At 48.5% G+C, this 15,801-nt stretch overlaps 1 protein-coding gene across 2 annotated transcripts in view; it reads left to right on the top strand.

Moving 5' to 3' along the window:
* The window catches only part of EXD3 (exonuclease 3'-5' domain containing 3), a 2,419,489-nt gene that overhangs the window by 1,628,138 nt on the left and 775,550 nt on the right, over positions 1–15,801 (top strand). For both annotated transcript variants that reach the window (XM_086921181.1, XM_086921182.1), the window contains one exon: positions 14,389–14,520. In XM_086921181.1, coding sequence (XP_086777307.1) covers positions 14,389–14,520 — 132 coding nt within the window. The remainder of the gene's footprint in view (positions 1–14,388; positions 14,521–15,801) is intronic.

The raw sequence follows: 15,801 nt of genomic DNA, 5'->3' as shown, positions 1-15,801 counted from the left end.
CACTTCACAACTCTACCAAACTTACGGATTACGCATAGTTCATGTGAGCTATGCGCGTGCACAAACCAGCCACGTCACACCACCATTTGTCTGTGCCTCCATCAGACTTTAAAGGATCCGCTCCCCGCCCCCGCATCAGACTTCAAAGGAATGTGCTCCCACTCCGCTCCCCCGCCAGAGCAATGCCAAGAGCTTGTTGTTATTTGTTCACCATGATTACTTGTGGCATATAAACTTCTCCCATTATTGGCTCTGCATGCAAGTGTTCGTGTTTCCTTTCCCTTAATTAGCGCAGCGCCTCTAAACGGCCGTCCGCTTCATCTTTCACACCAGACCACTTACATTTGTTATCGTATTTCCTGATTAGTGCCCACATAGGTACATGCAACAATGCGCTAGCCATAACCTTCCATGACTCTGCTCTGATGCTCCACGACGTGCTGCCACTCTGCAACACACATTAACTGTGGCCACTGCACGGTGTCGGCAACAAAAGGCAGAACCACTCCTCTTATAAACGTAGCACGTCTGTGCTGCTTCTTCAACCATGGCCTGGGTTTTAAGCATTCCTATAATGTACGAGGTTACCTTTATTTGGTTTCAGCTACAGCCCCCTCCGCCCACCCCCCCAGTACAGATTTGCTTTCGGCGTGAGGCGATGTTTTGGGTTTTGTTTTAGTCTAGCTTCCCCGCACTTGTTAGCCCGCATTATTCTTGCCACACACTGCTGCACACACTGCACACACTGCTGCATGCCTCACACTGCTGCACGCCACACACTGCTGCACGCCGCACCCTGCTGCATGCATCACACTGTTGCACGACTCACACTGCTGCACACCTCACACTGTTGCACGCCATACACTGCTGCACGCCACACACTGCTGCACGCCACACACTGCTGCACGCCTCACACTGCTGCATGCCTCACACTGCTGCAGGCCACGCACTGCTGCACGCCACGCACTGCTGCACGCCATGCACTGCTATGCGCCACGCACTGCTGCACGCCACACACTGCTGCATGCCTCACGCCATGCACTGCTGCACGCCACACACTGCTACATGCCTCACACTGCTGCACGCCTCACACTGCTGCACGCCTCACACTGCTGCATGCCATGCACTGCTATGCACCACGCACTGCTGCACGCCACACACTGCTGCATGCCTCACACACTGCTGCATGCCTCACGCCATGCACTGCTGCACGCAACACACTGCTGCATGCCTCACACTGCTGCATGCCTCACACTGCTGCATGCCTCACACTGCTGCATGCCTCACACTGCTGCACGCCACACACTGCTGCACGCCACACACTGCTGCACGCCACACACTGCTGCACGCCTCGCCCTGCTGCACGCCTCACACTGCTACACGCCTCACACTGCTGCACGCCTCACACTGCTGCACGCCTCACACTGCTGCACGCCTCACACTGCTGCACGCCTCACACTGCTGCACGCCTCACACTGCTGCACGCCTCACACTGCTGCACGCCACACACTGCTGCACGCCACACACTGCTGCACGCTACACACTGCTGCACGCCTCTCACTGCTGCACGCCTCACACTGCTGTACGCCTCACACGGCTGCACACCTCCTCACACGGCTGCACGCCACACACTGCTCCACGCCACACACTGCTGCACGCCTCACACTGCTGCACGCCTCACACTGCTGCACGCCTCACACTGCTGCACGACTCACACTGCTGCTCGCCGCACATTGCTGCAAGCCTCACACTGCTGCACACCTCACACTACTGCACGCCTCACACTGCTGCACGCCTCACACTGCTGCACGCCACACACTGCTGCAGGCCACACACTGCTGCATGCCACACACTGCTGCATGCCACACACTGCTGCATGCCACACACTGCTGCATGCCACACACTGCTGCACGCCACACACTGCTGCACGCCTCACACTGTTGCACGACTCACACTGTTGCACGACTCACACTGTTGCACGACTCACACTGCTGCACGCCTCACACTGCTGCACGCCACACACTGTTGCACGCCACACACTGCTGCACGCCTCACACTGCTGCACGCCTCACACTGCTGCACGCCTCGCACTGCTGCACACCACGCACTGCTACACGCCTCGCACTGCTATGCGCCACGCACTGCTGCACGCCACACACTGCTGCATGCCTCACGCCACGGACTGCTGCACGCCACACACTGCTGCATGCCTCACACTGCTGCATGCTGCACGCCTCACACTGCTGCACGCCTCACACTGCTGCACGCCTCACACTGCTGCACGCCGCACACTGCTGCATGCCGCACACTGCTGCATGCCGCACACTGCTGCACCCCACACTGCTGCACGCCACGCACTGCTGCACGCCTCACACTGCTGCAGGCTACACACTGCTGCACCAGGGGCGGCTGGGGACATTCGAAAGTGGTAGGGCGTAAAATGATTGGCATACTGCGCCCCGAACCACCATTTGAAAAAAGAGAAGAAAAATGGTGCATTTTCAAGCAACTTTGAGAAAGCAGGAAGGTTAATAAAGCAATTGTGAAAGTTCAGTTATTACAATAATAAAGAGATGTCATATAACATAGGTAGCTGCGTATTCAGTATAACCACAGAGCTTCATAAATCTGTAATAACAGGTACTCAGGTATTACTACACAGTAATTACCACAGTATGTAGAATGGTAATATTTGAAGACTGTAGAAGTGGGTGCCTTAATTCCTCCATCTCTCCCTTCATTCTCTGTTCAACCTGCCCTTTTTTCTGTCCTTGGCCTTTCCATCCTACCTTCTCTCTTCCTTCCTCCTTTCCTCTCCGCCTCTCCTCTCCCATCCCCTTCCCTCCCCATCCTCTCCTCTCCTACTCTCCTCTCCTCTCCTACTCTCCTCTCCTCTCCTCCTTTCACCGTCCCCACCCCACCTCACCCCTCCTCTCCTTACCTCCACTTTCTTCATCTACCCTACTCCCCTTTGATAAAGTCACGTGCCAACGGTAAGTTTAGTTCAACCTACTTTTGGTCGTGTAGATAGTGTTGTTACAAGACATCTTGTGACCATCTCCGCTGGTCTCAGTGTGCTGGGTGCCATGAAATATGCAAATGGCCTTTAACCAGTGCATTTAGGGATGTATGCTGTCCTCAAATTATCAGGCTTTATGTGTGCACTAGGGTTCTTGCTTGTAATGCAGCGTGCATCCCTTTAGTAATACAGACTGAGTAATGCGTGCGCCAAGCGGTACTTGAATTTAAATGGAGCAATGTGCAATAATCGCTGTACACTAACATCAACCGGTACACAGGACCCACCATGTCTAGTCTAGTCTGTGCCTCAGTCACCGCAATTGTGAAAACATACAGCATACTCACCAATGCTTCTCCTAATGTTCTGGCCACCGCCTGAAGCTCCATGGGTCATTTCATAATTATACTTATTGCAAAGGATATTTCCTGCCTTTTCTCACTGTCTCCACTGTGCTGTCCTTATAGTCATAGTCATAGTCATAGGTTCTTATACAGCGCACAAATCACCAATAGGTCTCAGGGCGTTTATAACACTGACTCCATAGGACTGTACTTCAGCTTAGGTCTATTCACTGGGAGACATCACCTCAGTTTATAACTCCTCCCAAGTGGCTTCTTGTCGGTGCCAGGCCTTGGCCACCCTCCTCACTGGGCTCCTCCTGCCCAGCAGCCTGAGCTGATACCATTTGCCTGTGGATTGGAGGGTGGGCAGCCTCTGACTAGTCCGCCTCCCAACTGCCACCAAAGTCTTGCTGCATTTTCACGCCGGTCCTTAACACTTTGTGCCCAAAATGCTGTAGTAGGAAGGAAGACTCTTCATACAAAAGTCTGGAGCCATTCCGCAAGGAGGTAAGTTCTTTATTTTTTATTAGGCCCTTCATTTACTGCAACAGCAGGTATATTCTGTACCTTCCCTCCAACTCTCCGATTCTCCTAGTCTCCACCCTGCACAACATACCATCATTCTATTATATCATCCACTCTCGACATCCCAGACACCGGATCAGACGTACAGGGAATAGGGGCACACAGGATACCACACGGTGGCTGTAAGCAAAGCATAAACATCTCTGGAAAATCCGGTAGAACATATCAAAGCATGGTGACTCATCAGCAAAGCAAATTAGTGGCAAGGCCAAGATTCTTCTCTTTAAAAAGGATGCAGTTTATGCAGAAAAAAGCCTTTTTACATCCGGTTTGTAGCTACTAGGGCGGAATATTTCCAATTCTGCTTAAAAACAATCTCTACCGCCCTCACTCTACCACTCTACCGCCCTCACTCTACCGCCCTCACTCACTCTACCGCCCTCACTCACTCTACCGCCCTCACTCACTCTACCGCCCTCACTCACTCTACTGCCCTCACTCACTCTACCGCCCTCACTCTACCGCGCTCACTCACTCTACCGCGCTCACTCACTCTACCTCACTCACTCTACTGCCCTCACTCACTTTACTGCCCTCACTCACTCTACCGCCCTCACTCACTCTACCGCCCTCACTCACTCTACCGCCCTCACTCACTCTACCGCCCTCACTCACTCTATCGCCCTCAGTCACTATATCTATCTATCGCCCTTCCTCACTCTATCTATTGCCCTCCCTCACTTTATCTATTGCCCTCCCTCACTCTATCTATTGCCCTCCCTCACTCTATCTATCTATCTATCTATCTATCTATCTATCTATCTATCTATCTATCGATCGCCCTCCCTCACTCTATCTATCTGACGCCCTCCCTCTATCTATCGATCACCCTCCCTCTATCTATCGATCACCCTCCCTCTATCTATCTATCCCCCTCCCTCTATCTATCTATTACCCTCCCTCTATCTATCTATCGCCCTCCCTCTATCTATCTATTGCCCTCCCTCTATCTATCTATCGCCCTCCCTCTATCTATCTATCGCCCTCCCTCTATCTATCTATTGCCCTCCCTCTATCTATCTATCGCCCTCCCTCTATCTATCTATCGCCCTCCCTCTATCTATCTATCGCCCTCCCTCTCTTCCACCCACCTCCTTATCTAACTCCCTGTTCTCTTCTCTTCTCCTGTGCTGATCTGCTGTTCTCTTCCACCGCCTCATTCTTTAACTCCCTGTTATCTTCTCCTGTGCTGATCTGCTGCTCTCTTCCACCCCACCTCCTTCTTTATATCCATGTTCTCTTCACCTGTGATGATCTGCTGTTCCCTTCCACCACCTCCTTCTCTAACTCCCTGTTCTCTTCTCCCATGCTGATCTGCTGTTCTCTTCCTCCCGCCTCATTCTCTAACTCACTGTTCTCTTCTCCTGTGCTGATCTGCTGTTCTCTTTCACCCCGCCTCCTTCTCGAACTCCCTTTTCTCTTGTCTGTGCTGATCTGCTGTTCTTTCACCCCGCCTCCTTCTCAAACTCCCTGTTCTCTTCTCCTGTGCTGATCTGCTGCTCTCTTTCACCCCACCTCCTTCTTTAACTCCCTGTTCTCTTCTCCTATGCTGATCTGCTCTTCTCTTCCACCCGGCCTCATTCTCTAACTCCTTGTTGCCTTCTCCTGTGATGATCTTTTTGCTCTCTTCCATCTGCCTCCTTCTCTAACTCCCTTTTCTCTTCTTCAGTGCTGATCTGCTGTTCTCCATCACCCGCTTCCTTTTCTAACTCCCTGTTCTCTTCTCCTGTACTGATCTGCTGTTCTTTTCCACCGCCTCCTTCTGTAACTCCCGGTTCTCTTCTCCTGTGCTGATCTGCTGTTCTCTTCCACCCCACCTCCTTCTTTAACTCCCTGTTCTCTTCTCCTGTGCTGATCTGCTGCTCTCATCCACCCACCTCCTTCTTTAACTCCCTGTTCTCTTCTCTCGGGCTGATCTGCTGTTCTCTTCCACCCCACCTCCTTCTCTACCTCCCTGTTCTCTTCTCCTGTGCTGTTCTGCTGCTCTCTTTCACCCCACCTCCTTCTTTAACTCCCTGTTCTCTTCTCCTGTGCTGATCTGTTGCTCTCTTCCACCCCACCAACTTCTTTAACTCCCTGTTAACTTCTGCAGATCTGCTGCTCTCTTCCACCTCACCTCCTTCTCTAACTCCCTGTTCTATTCTCTTTTGCTGTGCTGATCTGCTGCTCTCTTCCACCCCACCTCCTTCTTTAACCCCTTCGCTGCTCATGACGAGCTCAGTTCGTCATGCAGTACACTGGTCGTGTGCTCATGACGAGCTGAGCTCGTCATGAACAATGGGATTTAAAAAAAATGAGCACCGGGGGGAAATTCCCTTAGCATTGATGTGGTTAAGTCCCTATTCTCTTCTCCTTTGCTGATCTGCTGTTCTCTTCCAACCACCTCCTTCTTTAACTCCCTGTTCTCTTCTCCTGTGCTGATCTGCTACTCTCTTCCACCCGCCTCCTTCTTTAACTCCCTGTTCTCTTTTGATGTGCTGATCTGATGCTCTCTTCCACCCACCTCCTTCTCTAATTCCCTGTTCTCTTCTATTCTCCTGTACTGATCTGCTGCTCTCTTCCACTGCCTCCTTCTCTAGCTCCCTGTTCTCTTCTATTCTCCTGTGCTGATCTGCTGTTCTCTTCCACCCACCTCCTTCTTTAACTCCCTGATCTCTTCTCCTGTGCTGATCTGATGCTCTCTTCCACCCCACCTCCTTCTTTAACTCCCTGTTCTCTTCTCCTGTGCTTATCTGCTGTTCTCTTCCACCAGCCTCTTTCTCTAACTCCCTGTTCTCTTCTCCTGTGCCGATCTGTTGTTCTCTTCCACCCGCCTCCTTCTTTAACTCAATGTTCTCGTCTCCCGTGCTGATCTGCTGCTCTCTTCCACCCGCTTCCTTCTTTAACTCCCTGTTCTCTTCTCTTCTCCTGTGCTGATCTGCTGCTCTCTTCCACCCTTCTCCTTCTTTAACTCCCTGTTCTCTTCTGCTGTGCTTGTCTGCTGCTCTCTTCCATTCTTCTGTAACCGCACACACAGATACATACAACCACGCACACACACACACACACACACATACAACCAAACACATACAACCACACACACACAACCACACAAACACACCACACACACAACCACACACACACAAGCACACACAACCCCACACACAAACACGCATCACCCCACACACAACCCCACACACAACCCCACACACCCCACACACAACCCCACACACACAACCCCACACACACAACCCCACACACAACCCCACACACAACCCCACACAACCACACACACTCAACCACACACACAACCACACACACAACCACACACTCAACCACAAACACTCACACAACCACACATACAACCACACACACCACACACACACAACCATACACACAACCACACACACAACCATACACACAACCACACACACAACCACACACACAACCACACACACAACCACACAACCACACACATCTATCGCCCTCACTCTTTCTATCGCCCTCACTCTATCTATCTTTCGCCCTCACTCTATCTATCTTTCGCCCTCCCTCTAGCTATCTTTCACCCTCCCTCTGGCTATCTATCGCCCTCACTCTATCTATCGCACCACCACAGCATCACTCAGGGGCACCATTGCATCACTCAGGGGCACCACAACATCACTATGTGCTACCACAGCATCACTGAACGCCACAGCATCACTCGTCGCCACCACAACATCACTCAGCGCCACCACAGTATCACTCAGCGCCACCACAGTATCAATCTGTGCAACCATTCAACAACAACTGGTTCAAATATGTTCTCTCAGTGTTTCAAGCTTTATTACAAATGTCACAAAAAGATGTTAATGTTTCACTTCTGTTCTTGGATTTTCGTCACAATAAAAAACACTGAACATAATATTCACAAAAGTTATTTACAAAAGTTTAAGCTAGTGCCATTATAAATTACAATAACTTGTATTTAAGTATTAATTATTTTAAAAAATTAAAAGCCATTGTTATTTGTAATATCAATACATCTAAGTCACATAAATACAAAACATGTTGCATTGCAAATGCTATAGGTGTCACATTTGCAAAAGATAAAAGTATTGGCATAGTAAATAACAAAGCTGGTACTTTAGCTATTTTCAATACCAACACATAAATAAAAAAAATTGTTATTTACAAGACCTATAGCTCAAACTTTCCGAATGCGAGACCTATTGCATTGCAAATGCTTGTTTAACTTGGATTGGAGTTTACTAAGAGAAAGAAAAGCAAAGTGAATGATGTGACAATCTTACTTAATGTACCGAGGAAAGACTATAGGATGTCGTGTATTTGTAACTCACAATATCTAAATGAAATGTACACATTCAGCAGTTAAATAAATAAAAATGAAGCAATTTTTTTTGTCATTCTGAAGAGTGATTAAAACAAAGATTTTAACAGGATTAAAATAAATCAAGACACTTTACTTGGTGATAAACAAATGATGAATGTTCATTGAAGCTCGATTTCCAGACTTTATCATTTGTGTGCTATATAGTTTTATTAGTAAAACTGTATGTCTGTTCAAATGTAGTGGCCATTTTCAAAGGAACATGTGCTGTTGTAAATGACAAGGCATTACGGTGCTTTAGTTACATTTAAAAAATCGCCCGCCTCATGTCCATTATAGCTAGGCGGGTCGCGAAAGTTTGTTGTTCTAAAAATTGGGTCGTGGTTCAGAAAAATGTGGGAAGAACTGACCTAGGCCAAACATAGGTTTTACATAACAATTGACTTGCCTCTTACTTCACTAGTGGCATTGTCTTCAGGCCAGATGTGCTTGAATGTCTCATAGTTGATATCCAAAAGCTATCACGTTTAACACATGCCTCACACATGCAGTGATTAAATCTGATGCACTAAGGCGAAAAGCTTTTGTATTTTACAAAAACACTTCTTTCAATTTTGAAGAGACTTTATCATTTTTACTCTATGTTTGCTGCACAAATTACTTGACAAATATGGTCATGGCTCAGCATGTACGCAGGTGCTTATAACCAAGCTATTATACCCTTGGCTCGGCTCTCGCTTGGTTCTCCCTGTTAATTTGTTGGCTTGCCACATCCGTTCGCACCCATTAAACTCTGGCTCAACAGGCACATGAGAACGCAGCAGACTCCCTCCCGTCATGCAGGTTATCAAATCTAGGCAGGACTCTGGCAGTCTCATCCACAAAGCCTTACTATCCCATTGCTTAAGCATAACTGCATAAAAGTCTTCTAAAGTGGATTTAGATTGACCTATTCATTGGGTGACAAGATGTCCTCGTTTTCCCAGGACTGTCCCGGTTTTTGGAGCAGTGTACCGGCGCTTTACTCCAAATTAAAGAAATTTACTTTTTTTGAGCAGTGTCTGGGTTAAACTGAGAAATATTCTGTTTTTTAAATAGTGCCTCGGTCCGCATGCTTACTTTGCACAGGTGCTGAGATGAGTCACTATTGGGCTCTCCATTTTTGCCCTCAGGGTTAAAAAAAATCTTACTGCTGCAGCAGTACCACCCTTCCCTGCCTTCAAAAAGACCTGTTATAGTTCTTTCACAGTCTCGTCATAGCAGAACTGAAGCATTTTTTATGTTACGTACAACAAAGCCAAAGTTGTTGCTTATTTAGCTTATGCAGCTAACAATTGACAAACCTAATAGTCCTGGCTTGTTGTAGGTGTAATGTTACTTGTATTATTTAGCTGGAAACAATGACAGAAGCAGCACATTTTTCGGACAGGACACATGCTAAGCACAGATTTTTTAGCTGATGTATCTTACGTGACGCCCTTGATTACATCGGCCATGCCCCTTTGAGATACTCCCCCTGTTTCTTCCTCCCACTTAAAGCCTGGGTACTTCTGTCATGTCACTTGGTCTTTGTAGAGCGCTTTATGGGACGTCAGCGCGCTGGCTTGTTTGGGAGCGCTTGGAGGGCACAGGTTGATTGAGTGGTTGAAGGGAGTGTGGGGGAAGCGTCAGGTGTCGTGCACGAGTCATGATGTGGTCAAATTACTCCAGCCTCCAAGCCTGCTCGGGTAGTATTTCTACTATATCTGAAGGCTCTGTGTGGCTAGAAGCGGTGAGACGTCTGCAGTGCAGTTGTCTCATGGGACATGGTTGGGTGAGAAACACATGGTCAGAGGCGAGCTTTGCTTGCTGTTACCTACTACAGGTCCTTGCTGTAGTACCCTTCTCCGCACTACTCAGACCGCCCACCTGAGAGGTAGCTGGTTCTACCAGACGACCAGAAATGCTGGGTTGTAATTGGACAGTAATTGGCCCCTGAAGAAAGGCACTATCCAAAATCCACTTGGGTAAATGTTTTTAAGCACTATAATGTCATGGATTTTATCACAGCAAAGAATGGATGCACACACAGTGCCTAGAGGTGTTTTTAAAGCTGCTCAATGGAAGGGGGACCATCTGGGAGGCCTTCAAGGTGGTCATACGGGGGACCTGCATAGCCTTACAGTCAGGGGTACTCAAAGACATACGATCTACACTGACGAGAATTGAACGTGAAATCCGGGACCTAGAATGTCAATACTTTCAGACCCAATCACTAACGCGGCTGGCCCGCACTTCGAGTTAAACTGATGGAATTTCAGGAAGAGGCAGAGAGGGAGACTAAATACTTGCATAAATATGCACAGGTGTGCAGATACGATGAGGGAGATAGGCCGGGGAAGTCACTAGCAGGCCTCCTGAGACCACCCAGACGCTCGGCGTACATTGCTGAACTTCACGACCCCGATGCACCACCGTCCTGTTCGCCACCAGAAGTCCTACAATCCATGACACAATTCTACACACAACTGTACACCACCCAAACAGACCAAACTGAATCTGACATAACGGGTTATCTGGACTCGTTGGTGCTATTATGGCTGGGCAGGGCACACCGGGAGTACTTGGACGTTCCATGCTCGGCAGATGACATTCGACAAGTGATTAATAGCCTGCTGGCAGACAAGGCCCCAGGTACTGCCAAATTTTATAAAGAATATGCGGACCTGCTAGCTCTGCGGCTCCTGCTTGTGTACCAGGAGGGCCGGGAGACCGGTATATTGCTGTAATCTATGCTCGATGCGACCCTAATAACGTTATTAAAGCCAGATAAAGACACCACAAAATGCCATTCATACCGCCCACTCTCGTTATTAAATCTGGATGCTAAAATATTCTCCAAACTCCTAGCAAATAGACCACAACCATTACTCCCTCTAATAGCGCGACCGGACCAATCAGGCTTTATTCCGGGCCGCTCTAGGGCCCATAATCTGTGCACAATCTTTGCACTCTTCATTACCTGGATCCTGACGTGTCAGCCATCGCCGCCCTGTTAAAAGCCACAAAGGCGTTTGATTCTCTAGAATGGAAATTCCTCTTCACACTACTAACTCGGCTGGGATTTAGCCCTACTTACATTCAGCAAATCAAACTACTGTACACCCTACCAACTGCCAGAGTCAGAGTGAATGAGCTCATATCAGAACCAATACAAAACAGACGGGGAACCTGCCAGGTGTGACAACTCTCATCCCTGCTACTTGCTGTAGTCACAGAACCATTAGCAGCAAGACTCAGGCAGCACCACACAAATCGTGGCATTCGATTCACCTCCAGAGGTCTGATTGTGTCAATGTATACAGACAACATGACTGTATATCTTATAGAGCCTGAGGTGAACTTCGCGCCTTTGACTAGGGAATTGGTGCGCTACGGGGGCCTTACTGGGATCCAGATAAACAGGGCCAGATCCACAGTACTTCCATTAACAGCAGGCACTAACCCATTTGAGTCAGAATAACCCATAAAATGGGCGGACGACAAGGTACTTAGGGATTTGGATCAGTAGTGATGTGCAGGAAATATGGTCTGCGAAGTATGGTAGGGTAATGGGCTGGAGAGATGACAGATAACAAAGATGGATAAATCTCCCTTTATCCCTGGGGAGCCGCATCGCAATCACTAAAATGATTATTCTTCCCAAATTATATCTGTAAACATACCTATGCCTCTAACAATGCACTTTTTCAAACACCTTTGATCCAGTATAATTTAACTTGTATGGGCGGGGAAACAGCCCAGGATAACCGGGGATATCCTCACATTAACCATTTATGCAGGGTGGATTTGGGGCTCCGAGCTGTATGCCTAATTCTCCCAGGCTCAATTCCTACATTTCTGGCAGAACCCTACGCCATTCCAATCGCATGTCGCCATTGAATTGGATAAAGTGGCGCCCCTGCCACTACACACAGTCCTATACCAACCTTTCAAACGCCTCAATCGTGAAATCGACATGGTAGAAACTCAGAGATGGGCCTGGAAGGGACTTGCTAAGAGAGCAAAACAAAGGGTGCTGTACGCGCCATCTATGCCCATATCAGGGAACCCATTAATCCCGCCATTGCTGGACAATGCTGCAAAACTCAGAGTGCAAACACATAAAATCATAACGGGGGTGATCTGTTCCCTGACGGTACGTTTCTCACACTGCAGCAACAAATGTGCAGCTCATCACAATGCTCGGCGCTAGACATGCTCTTATACTACCAGATTAGAGCGGTGTGCAAGGCTAGATACAGTACATTTCCTGAGCCCACCCCCAATCGTTGCCCACACTGGAACATATCATCACAGTTACCTCTGCCCGCAAATTGGTCACACGATTGTACACAACCACTGTTTACTGTTCCACAGTCACGCACCACTTGGGAGGCGGACATGGGTATAAACGTCACTAACCAGCAATGGCTATTTTGCTGTCATCAACTGGATCCGCTATCTCCCAACTACCATCTCAGGCTCATCCACTTCAAATAAATGCACCGCATTTATCGCACACCGACGCAGTTACATCGCATGGGATTATATCCAGACACACGTTGCTGGTGATACGGATACCCCCAGGCAACTTTTATACACCTTGCTTTAGAATGCCGATCAACAGCTGCCTTCTGGCTAGCAGCACTGTCTCATATAGAGAACATGACCAAACAAATATTATTAAATACCCCATTGGTGGCCCTGTTGGGTTATGTCCATAGTACCACAAAGACAGTGAGAAAGCTAACGGCGCTACTGCTGCTCCTGGCCAAAAGACAGGTGGCAATACATTGGAAAAATACAGCGCCCTGACTGTAAGGGCGTGGGTGTGGGACATCACATACCGCAAAGAACAACTGTCACATTATTGGGAACTGATGCCGACCCGCTCCCGCCCCAAGGATATATGGGATTCATTTACCAATTGGCTTAGAGCTGTAGGAGAAGATATGTGTTAGTCCTGGTGGTCAAGGTGAGGCTTTACTAAATGTGGTACTATAGTGAAGCATACAAATATAGTCAGCGGGTATGGGGCTGCAAGGTTGAAACCGTAATACATATGTGACGTGCCACAAGTTGTGGATACACTAGACTGTTAGTAATACCATAAAGTGGACTATGTTTGTGACAATGTAAAATGTAACTCATAATTTGTCAACAACGCATACAAAAGGGGGTGATTTCACTTGATTGTATCCCTTTGTTTTGTTCCCTTTCCCCTCCTTATTTTTCGTTAATTTCATGTTTATTGTAAAATTTCAATAAAAAGAATTAAAAAAAAAAGCTGCTCAATGGGAGACACTTATGTACTACAGCAGCGTGCACAGAGCAGACAACCACCAGTAACATACTGCATCTGTTTTAGAGTTGGCCTTGTACCTGAGAAATGCTACAGTCCCCCCCCCCCCCCTCATCTCCGAGGCACAGACAGGCCTATAGTCACAGCCCATCATGCACTGCAGAGGCACAGACAGGCCTTCTCTCAAAACCTCCCTTCATCTCTGAGGCACAGACAGGCCGGCTCTCATCCCTCCCCTCCCCTCATCTCAGAGACACAGACAAGCCTACCTCCTCAGCCCGTTCCACATCCTAGTGCCTTTTGTCTCCCTTTCTCTTCCTTCTTCCCCTTCCCCTTCCTTCTTCCCCTTCCTTCTTCCCCTTCCCCTTCCTTCTTCCCCTTCCTGGCTTCTGGCATGGGACAAGCTTTTTAGCCATTTTGGCAAGTTAGTAGTTTTGAGGCCGTTCTTGGCTTTTTTAAACCGAAAACTCCATTGCTGTATGTGTCGCACATGTGATTTGTCGTCTGTAATTCTTAATTGGTGTCTATGGATGCGGCTGTCATTGTAGTACCTTTTCTGTGTCTGACAGCTGTCAAATAGTCCTACTTTTATGTTGACTGTTACTGCAAACTGTAGTCCTACTTCTATGCCTATGACCTATCCTGTTTGTTTTTTTGAGAATCTGGTCACCCTACTGTTCAGCACTACAAGTCATCAAAAATGCTTACATGAATGTAAGAAGCACCTACCTAGTAGTCGTGCTGCAAGGCCTCGTTCTGTGGACAGCAGCATTTACATTGTGTGATTTGTCTTTCCTACTTTCAGCTGCGTTCCCAAGTTGGGGAAGGAAAGTGTTTCTTGGTAAACGGTGAAGTGAAGGCTAAGGAGCAAGCCATCAGTGTCCTGAAGCACTTCAACATCCGTGTAGCACTAAGTGATGTCTTCAGCCGCTGTCAGGTAGGATAAACTGCTCTGCACCTCCTCCTTGGATCTATGTGATATCTTCAACCACTATCCGGTCAGATGTGCAGCTCTGCGCCTCCTGCTAGGTTCTGTGTGATGTCTTTAGCCCCCTTCAGGTAGGATGAGCTGCGCTGTACCTCCTGCTTGGTTCTCTGTGATGTCTTTAGCCCCATCAGGTAGGATGAACTGCACCTCCTGCTTGGTTCTCTGTGATGTCTTTAGCCCCATCAGGTAGGATGAACTGCGCTGTATCTCCTGCTTGGTTCTCTGTGATGTCTTTAGCCCCATCAGGTAGGATGAACTGCACCTCCTGCTTGGTTCTCTGTGATGTCTTTAGCCCCATCAGGTAGGATGAACTGCGCTGTATCTCCTGCTTGGTTCTCTGTGATGTCTTTAGCCCCCATCAGGTAGGATGAACTGCGCTCTACCTCCTGCTTGGTTCTGTGTTATGTCTTTAGCCCCATCAGGTAGGATGAACTGCGCTGTACCTCCTGCTTGGTTCTCTGTGATGTCTTTAGCCCCATCAGTTAGGATGAACTGCACTGTACCTCCTGCTTGGTTCTGTGTGATGTCTTTAGCCCCCATCAGGTAGGATGAACTGCGCTGTACCTCCTGCTTGGTTCTCTGTGATGTCTTTAGCCCCATCAGGTAGGATGAACTGCGCTGTACCTCCTGCTTGGTTCTCTGTGATGTCTTTAGCCCCATCAGGTAGGATGAACTGCGCTGTACCTCCTGCTTGGTTCTCTGTGATGTCTTTAGCCCCCATCAGGTAGGATGAACTGCGCTCTACCTCCTGCTTGGTTCTGTGTTATGTCTTTAGCCCCATCAGGTAGGATGAACTGCGCTGTACCTCCTGCTTGGTTCTCTGTGATGTCTTTAGCCCCATCAGTTAGGATGAACTGCACTGTACCTCCTGCTTGGTTCTGTGTGATGTCTTTAGCCCCCATCAGGTAGGATGAACTGCGCTGTACCTCCTGCTTGGTTCTCTGTGATGTCTTTAGCCCCATCAGGTAGGATGAACTGCGCTGTACCTCCTGCTTGGTTCTCTGTGATGTCTTTAGCCCCATCAGGTAGGATGAACTGCGCTGTACCTCCTGCTTGGTTCTCTGTGATGTCTTTAGCCCCATCAGGTAGGATGAACTGCGCTGTACCTCCTGCTTGGTTCTCTGTGATGTCTTTAGCCCCATCAGGTAGGATGAACTGCGCTGTACCTCCTGCTTGGTTCTCTGTGATGTCTTTAGCCCCATCAGGTAGGATGAACTGCGCTGTACCTCC

Source organism: Lissotriton vulgaris, chromosome 5, assembly GCF_964263255.1.
Source record: "Lissotriton vulgaris chromosome 5, aLisVul1.2, whole genome shotgun sequence".
NCBI lineage: Eukaryota > Metazoa > Chordata > Amphibia > Caudata > Salamandridae > Lissotriton > Lissotriton vulgaris.
Note: the sequence above shows the minus strand (reverse complement) of the source record. Positions and strands in the feature narration are given on the sequence as shown.